The sequence below is a fragment of the Morone saxatilis genome, unplaced genomic scaffold, assembly GCF_004916995.1.
Source record: "Morone saxatilis isolate NCDOM2014 unplaced genomic scaffold, NCSU_SB_2.0 Contig21, whole genome shotgun sequence".
NCBI lineage: Eukaryota > Metazoa > Chordata > Actinopteri > Moronidae > Morone > Morone saxatilis.
This window is the reverse complement of record NW_023339774.1, coordinates 7767526-7776281: the sequence shown is the minus strand read 5'-3', so window position 1 is coordinate 7776281 and position 8756 is coordinate 7767526. Positions and strand designations below refer to the sequence as shown.

At 40.9% G+C, this 8756-nt stretch overlaps 1 protein-coding gene across 2 annotated transcripts in view; it reads left to right on the top strand.

Moving 5' to 3' along the window:
* Positions 1 to 8756, top strand: part of LOC118333035 (ephrin type-A receptor 5) — a 53190-nt gene that overhangs the window by 20461 nt on the left and 23973 nt on the right. For both annotated transcript variants that reach the window (XM_035668526.1, XM_035668525.1), the window contains exons 3-4: positions 2314 to 2469; positions 2580 to 2918. In XM_035668526.1, the coding sequence (XP_035524419.1) occupies positions 2314 to 2469; positions 2580 to 2918 (495 nt within the window). The remainder of the gene's footprint in view (positions 1 to 2313; positions 2470 to 2579; positions 2919 to 8756) is intronic.

Below are 8756 nucleotides of genomic sequence, written 5' to 3'. Positions count from 1 at the left end.
ACAGCTGCAACACTGAAATGAAGTAAATATAAATGCAATACTAAACACAAAACCTACATTCAGTAAATAAGTAACCATCAATAGAACAGGCATGGATGTTTTTACATTCATTCCTTTAACGAATGTAAGGGAAGCAAAAATAAACCGTTTAGACCATTTTTTCACAACTGAATAAAATAAACCCTAAAGGCATACATTGTTGTCACGGCTTTGTTGAGCATGAGTTATCAAATGTATTACTGTGGTCATTCAAAACTAGGCCAGCTTCATGAATGCCGCAAAAGCAATGTCTTCAGCCTCAACTCATAATTAGGGTATGTGTGGCATCCTACATGCTAAACACATGAAAGGCTTTCCTGCATGTGTGCTCCAGGAAACTGCTAGATTTTTTTTTTTTTTTTTCCCCAGTGCTGTAAACGCCTCATACATGGTGGTTCTCAGTATGCATGTTCTGGTCTCCTGTAATATTAACAAAAACAAAGACGTGTGTGTGTTGTGTGTGTGTGTGTGTGTGTAGGTGGTGTGTGTGTGTGTGTGTGTGTGTGAAGCAGAGGTGAGACACAAGAGCGATCCAGGGCAGAGGGAGAATTTTTCAGGCCTAATGTTCCATGACAATGGACCAAGGTTCCGTCAAGGGGAATCAGAGCCACCGCTGCCTAACGCCTGAGACGCACACACACATGCACACACACACTCCACACTCCACTCCTCCTTTGTCTCATCCTCTCTCCTCTTTTCTATCCCCATCTACCCTCGTAAACTTGACTTTCTACCTCATCTTGTCTCTTCCCTTTCCCCATTTTATTTCTTTTTTACCTTCCCGTATTTTCTCCTCTCCCATTCTTTATCCTCCTGTCTTCTTGCCCGAAGTTTAATTATGTAGCTCTTAATCACAGTCAGAGCTTGAATTGGCTTTACAACAGCCACGTTAACAAACGATGGGTGAAAATAACTGCTCCTATCCTTAGAGTCTTAGAGGACACACATGGATGAAACATCTCCTCTCTCTTGTCCTGTACTCGTCTCACAGGCATCCTCCCTTCTGTCAAAAATGTCATTGACTACACAAAATCTATGTAATAGTAATCTATGGAACTCTGCTCATCAAGTCCAATATCCCATTCGTGTTTCATCCTCTGTTGCATGTGTCTATTTGTATCTGTCTGGGTGCAACAGAAAAATCGGAGAGAAAATTATTCTGTGATAAGTCAGTGATTGGTTGGCTTGGGGGCGCAGCCATGGCAACGGAGGTTGTTGATGTATTCTTGCGTGTTAACATTCTGAGTGTGTCACCCTGCTGTCTACCTGCCCCACTTAGATCAACCGCCTGTCTGTGTGTTTGTGTGGGAGGAAGAGTCTGTTTCTCTGCTTGTTGTATTTTTTTGTATGTTTCACATACGGGGCTTTGTGGGTACAGTATTGTGCAGTAGAGGTTAACACGTGAGTGGATTTTCACTCCTGTCCCATCGCAATCCTGGAAAAAATAACTCCCGCCCCATTCGGTGTTGTGCTTTTCCAAACACGCCATGTACTGGTCAAATGGCTGCAACCAACCAGCAACCAGCCACCAGAGCAGACATGAGAGAATAAAGAAGAATAAAAAAGACAACAGAATGACTACCATTGTGTTCAAAATAAAGTAAATTGTGTTTATTCATATTAGAACTGCATATTTATGTAACTGACCTGTATGATTCATAGCCCGCCCCAAACTGACTCCAATCCCGCGGGAATCCCACAGGATTCCCAAAACAATGTCAGCCTATATTGTACAGCCGATGCAAGAACAAAATTCCTGTTAACAAATCACTGAATTGAATTGTGGCTATAAATAAGTGGGAAAACCCCTAACAATAAACTTTTTTTGGTTAAGAAAACATGAAAAAGAGAACAGGATTGCACAGGTTGGATAAAAGAAATAATCCCTGAAGGGGGATGAGAAGAAATCAGTCTTCAAAAGAAACAAAGAAAAATACAAAAAAAAAAATACAATACAAATGTGACCACAAAAACAAGGTGACAAATGCTGCTTTTAATATCAACTCCGCAGCTACTGTAGTATCTCTGATGAGGAACCTCAAAACAACCTCCACCACCCAGGGAATTTTCTACTGACCTCCTTTTTTTTTTTTTTTTCAAAGGAACTAACCATGCTGTTCTGCTTTTTCTCTCCCCCACTTTTTTACTATTCTCCCCATGACCCCCTTCCTTTTCCTATTTGTATGTCTACTCTTATCATCTCATCTTTTCTTGATCCAACCCCAAAAACCCTGTGACATCAACCCCCCCCCCCCTTTCCTCTTGGTCTTTCAGTCTGCAGAGTGGGGTTTTACCGTTCGCTGCTGGAGTCTTTGGCCTGCAGTAAATGTCCACCCCACAGTGTGGCCAGGCAGACAGGAGCCACTGCTTGCAGCTGTGAAGATGGATACTATAAGATTGACTCTGACCCTCCCAATATGGCCTGCACACGTGAGGATATAAGACCTTTTTATTTGCACATGCATACTTCTGTTTTTCATGTACTCCAGATGCATGATATTACTGGATGTTTTTCTAACCTCTCTTTCCATGTCTCTCAGGCCCTCCTTCTGCTCCACGTAATGCCATTTCCAATGTCAACGAGACTAGCGTTTTTCTGGAGTGGTCTGTCCCCATGGAAACAGGTGGCAGGAAGGATGTGCGCTACAACATCCTGTGCAGACAGGTCTTGCCAGATGGAAGGGGCTTGGAAGAATGCGGCCCCAACGTACGTTTTTTGCCACGCCGCATCGGCGTGTCAAACACCTCTGTGATGGTGGCCGACCTGCAGTCACACACCAACTACAGCTTTCTGCTGGAGGCTGTCAACGGGGTGTCAGAGCTGGCCAAAGACCACGCAAAGCAGTATGTGTCACTTAATGTGACAACCAATCAGGCAGGTATGTTGCACCAGATCTGTCACAACTTTCAGTACCTGCTTTTTTGCCAATCATAGCCTCCCCATGAGTTCTCCAATCAGCACCACAGCTGTCCTGTTCCCCCCAGCCCCAGCATTCAAACATGTTCTAAATTTCCCAACAGAAATCATCACCATTTTGTCATGACTCTTTTTTCCCCCCTTGTTTTATTGAGACTGCCACAGACCAACCTGTGTGTCAGATTCCTGGCATGAATATCTGGGTTTGATAACAAAGACACCAGATGATCAAATTATCACAGTATTTGTCCAACAAATCTGTCACTGTATTAATTTTCCCTTGCGTACCATCCCTGCAGTGAATGAGAGAACATTGCACAGTGGAAAGCTTTTTGCTTTTTGCTTTTGCATCCAGATTTGTCATTGAAAAAGCAGCTTGGTCCCCTCAATTAAGCAGTACATTTCATCAACAAGATTTGCAGAAATCGGTAGCATAATGAAAGCTCTTGATTCGCAGGCTGTTTGTGTATGGGGTAGCAGGTGTTATTCTGCATGCCTATCAACAGTGATGAATCAGGCTGATGACTTGCAAGTTTACATGTTATATTTAAGCTGGGAAGTACTATTATCGATCAACTCCAAGCAAAAACGAAAACTTCAGCCGGTATAATGTTGTGCACTTGTAGCTGCTTGAAATATTTCATTATCTACGATGCCAGAGCAGTTTAGAAAATCTGTGTAATTAAAGTATGCTTGAGCAAGACCCTAAACCAACAACACTGAAGTGAGCAGCGCAGCGACCAAACATAAAAGAGCACTCTACTATTGCACAATGAAAGAATCCAACTGCTCCCCGTAGCTGTAAATATTGGAAGCTTTGTTGGATTTCCTTTTCAAATTGAGATTAAAATTCACATCTGCTTTGGGAACCAGTTTTTATGTTTACATGAGGTGTGTGCTTGTGTTGTTTATTTATTTGCTTGTAATGAAATGGGTAGCACACAGCGTAATGAAATGAGAAAAATATGAGCTCAATGCTCTACTTCCCAGGGCTTCCATCTGTAGGGGAGGCTGGAGGGAAAAAAATGTTTTGAAGGAGTGTGTTTGCTCCTATTTGTTGAACAGATGGTTCATTGGCAGTGTGGTAATAGTTGGAAGTAGTAGTAGTAATATGAGTAGTAGTGGGATGAATACAGTATGTTTGTGTAGGAGAGACAGAAAGACAGAGAGAGGCATACGGTTGCCTGACAGTCAAGAGTACTGACGGCCCTCTAACTGTGTTGTCACTGTGGCTGTCAGAAGCTTGAATGGATTACACCAGACTGCAGAACTCACATTCAGTTTATTGGAGTTGTAGCTGGATTAAAGTTAGCCAGTCACTGGACCAAATGGAGATTAGGGATTATGTTAGATTACACATGGTTGGCAGAGTCACAGACGGATAAAATGTGCTGCTCTTTGGCATGAACGGGGCACGAGCCTGTTTTCATTTCATTAGATAAATATACTAATCTGGCCAATAAGGCAGCACATATAAATATACAGTACATATATATTAAAAATAGTGGCAGACTATGCACACAAAAATAAAGAATAAATACAGATGTAACATAAGACTTTAATGAAACTTAATTTAAACAAAACAAAATAAATGTCCTTGTGATTGTTGTGATTCCAAAATCACATAAATTAATGTTTCGAGAAAATAATAGCGATTGGTTCAAAATGGTGTGATCCATTTTAATGAGTCAGGTTGGTAGTTCAAAAGAAAAACATTTACAGGATAATAAACTGGAAACATTGGAAGGTTGACAGGTTTTAAACAGCTGTACCAATAGTGCTGTCTGGCTGTTCCAATTATCTGGAATACAGATTGCAGAACATATGTGCAAACGTGTGTGCTCACATGCAAATGCTTAAAGTGTTCAGATGAACCATTTACAGTTAACTGTACCGTAAAATACAATATTTTGCCAAGTAAATTCAATAAAATACACTGCACGACTGCAAATCTAACCCTTATTGGTAGCATGCCCATTAGTTCAGTTCACTCATATTATTTCTATTTGTTAACAAGTAATTGTTCAGACCCATCACAGAACCAAACTATCACATCCAGACCTTCTTTATCTTAAGTTAGTGGTTCCTGACCTCTCTAAGGGTCACAAGATAAATGTGATGATTAACAGGATTAGAAAGAGGGAAAACACTCATTTTAATTTCGCTTTACCAGAATATTTGACCGCTTTAGGACTCCAAAATCATGCAAATGAAACCATTTGAGGCGGGAAAATCCTTATTGTACAGTCTAACACACTCTGATCCTGCCTCACCTCTGTATCACAGATGTAATTATCCAATGAAGACTTTGATCAGCATAGTAAACATCTGTGTTTTTGGGTTGTGCGTTTTGACTGTGCTTCTGCTTGTAAGGGTAAAAAGGTGAAAAGGAGATACTGAGACAAAAGTACTGAGAGACGGGGGCGATGGGGAGACAGACAGAGAAAGAGAGAAAGAGTCAGAGGATCTGCCGTTTGATGTGTGGGAAGTGTCACACTCGATAAGGGATCCGTGAAATAGGTGATTTCACAGTGTCCCTGTGAAGCCCTGCTGAATAATAAAGTGTTGGTACTCGTGAGGAGGAGAGGTAAAAGACAGGAGGGAAGGTGGAAATAGAAGGACAGAACAACAGGACGGAGGTAGAGTTAGAGGGGACAAACTGTGGAACAGAAGTGATGATGAAGGAAGGGAGAGATTGCAAGAAGAGGAAAAGAAAGAGGGGAAAAAGAGAAGAGAGAAGGAGAGGGTGGACATTAACCGTTTGTACACATTCAGAAAACATTCAGAGGTCTGGTGCAGCTTAACCATTTTAAAAATTCAAGTCATATATTTTGCAGTGCTTTGATGTCGCCTTTCACACCAATAGTTTTGATAAGGTAGCTAGCTAGCACCACTATTAAATTGTAAAAATTAATTTAAAAAAATAAAAAATGAATCCCCAAACTGACTACAGAACTATACCTGCAGCCCAATGGCATTTCCAATTGTCTATGTTTGAGATATTTGGTTATGCTTTGTGTATAAAACTGAAACAAAAAAGACTTGTGTGACATACTATGAGCATACTGTTCATTCTACACAAGGAGAAAATATCATTCACGATTCCAAATTATAAAAAAGCTTTGAAATATAATTGGCCATGAATCGTCAATAATCAAATTCGGTGTTTGTTAGCCAATAAGCTTTATGTGCACATTAAATGAGTTTCGGTGGTAGCTCAGCTCTATTATGTCTTTATTTCTGGCCATTTGTTTTTCATGTTGTTCACAGTGTGGGATCGCTGTGTGGTAACTGCACACTAAATGTTCCCATACATTGTTTTTGCTGTTGTAGGCTATTAATCAAATGAATCGTGATACATTACCTTGTGGGTGGTTAAAAATAAATAAATAAGTGCACAGCCTGGTGCTCTGCCCATGTGTCTTACTTTTGTTTAGTTGTAAAAGTAGTGGGGTCACCAGAGTGTTTGCACTGAAACCATTGAATTGAACTCGAGGATTAAAGAAGACAGACGAGCTATGGTAGAGCAGAGAAGCATATGGGTATAGAGAGTGGGTAGGAAAGCAGCTGGCCGTGGGGCACATGAAGGCAGGAAGTCTTCAGTTTTGGGTTAAGGGGGATCTTATATTTTGGGTACGGATGCCAGTAGCCCTGATTCAAGGCTGTTGGCGTATCACAACCTGGTACTGCGCCAAAGCGTTTAATATACACACACCAGTCCACTGTGGCAGTGTCACATTTTCAACATGTGCTCTTTCCTCAGTCATGTTAACAATAATAAATATGCAACATCTGGTAACACTTTAGAAATAAAGCCTGCTGAGGTTGTAGTCTGATTATGTTTAGGTGCCAAAAGTACTTTGTTAGGTTTAGGAAAAGATCATAAGTTACGTACCTGACAAGTCAAGATTGACTTTCGACTTTACACATGGCACTCAAACAGCGGTCTCCTGGGTGACAGTCTTGTGTTTGTTGGAACCATCCATCCACCAACTTCCCCCCTACACAGACTGCCATCTTCATACACCTGTGTACTTTGTACGTCTAGGCGTGGCAAAACGTGACACTGACAAAGTATCCCCTAGTGGATCGGCTGATCTATTACACGCTGTGGTTTGGGACTGGACCGCGTGTCATGTTCCTAGAAACAGGAACCTGAACATTTCAACCACTCAGAGATTCTTAATTTATTATCACTGTAAAAGAAAGGAAGGAAGGAAGAAAGAAAGAAAAGCTCATGTTTTCTTCCTCGCTCACCAACTGCTGTGCTGCTAGCAGCAGTGCTGGCCCTGCTGGTCAAAGGCAATATAGGAGGAAATGAAAGAGGAAGAACAAAAGAAAGAAATTATTCAACATCTTTTTTGTGTGTAGTTCCTTCTGACTTTTAGGGAATTCAGTCTCTGTTAAAGTAAATAATGTGTTTTGTTACTTTACACATACCTGACATCTTTTACTTTCAATTCATAAGACAGTTGCCTCCACCTGGTTGAATTTGTACATTTGGTATTCTATTAACCATATTTTTATGGATTATATGCCTTTATTAGTCAGACGACAGAGAGATTACATGAAATAAGGGACCTGAGATGGGGAACAACATACTGCATAGTTCCTTTGCCGGACACTGTGAACGTTGCAAACCCCCCCGGCCAAGAAGGTTCCCCCTTCTTTCAGGATCCTTGTTAGGATTTTTATGACTTCCTGACTAAAATGTGCAGGTCTCAGCTGATAGGAATGCAATGCATTGTACAGTACGACGGATTGTTTCATGGCTGCCAAATGACTGTCACCGTTTCAAATGTATGACAAAAATAAGAGTGGCATGAGATAAAGCAAGTAGGCAGGGGGTTAAGTTGCAAACAAAAAAGATGAGAACAGCTTTTGTTACTTTACAACCTCAAGAAGAAGCCATCTCTCTCTCTGTCTCCTATCTCTCTCTCATTCTCTCTTTCTGTCATTCTCTGGGGGTAGTTAAAGGATAATAAACCAGATATTTGAAGGTCTGTATTGATTTTGGTGATTCTTCAGACAGATAGCGGTCTGACAGGCTCATGTTCTGAGCTGTGATAACGTTGCTCTTATCTGAGGCCAGAGTTGTTACACTGGAGGGCTGCACTCGTCCACTGAATAGCTTTCACAACCTTTTCTAACCTTTCTCTTCGTGAGATAGAAGGATTCACAGCTTCAGATTGATGGAAAAACAGAAAATAGCACACAGATGTAAATCATGGGGAAAATGCCAGGGGTTCATGTTCATTTGTGGTCTGCCTTCCCGTACTGTTCATTAGCAGATGTAACACGCACAGGAAGTGTTTAAACTAGTGTTGATTCCACTGTCTTCACTGATGCTAAAATGAAAGTGTTGCTGGGGCCCTGTCTACACTCTTTCACCACATGCCCCTCGATGTGTCTCTCATATATTTCATCTCTTTTTTTTTTTCTTCCATTTTTGTCAAGCCTCTCGCTTGTCTTCCACCCCCTCGTCCTCCTCCTCCTTTAGCACCCCTTCCCTCTCTTCCCTCTCTCCCATTTGCATTTCTCAGTTATGGATGTTTAAAACACTTGATTAGTGCTTCTGTTGACCAAAACGTGGTTTTGGGTGCTATATATGGATGTTGTGCGTGCTTTAGCTTTAGCTTTAGTCTTGCACATTTTGAACATGTAGTTTTCTAACTAACTAAAATAAGAATAGGAGTGAACTACTGGAATATATTCACAAATGGTGTCATTTAAGTAATTTATGAAGCATTATGTATCTGTTTTCTATTACTGTTATGTGAATATATTTGAGTTTTGGACT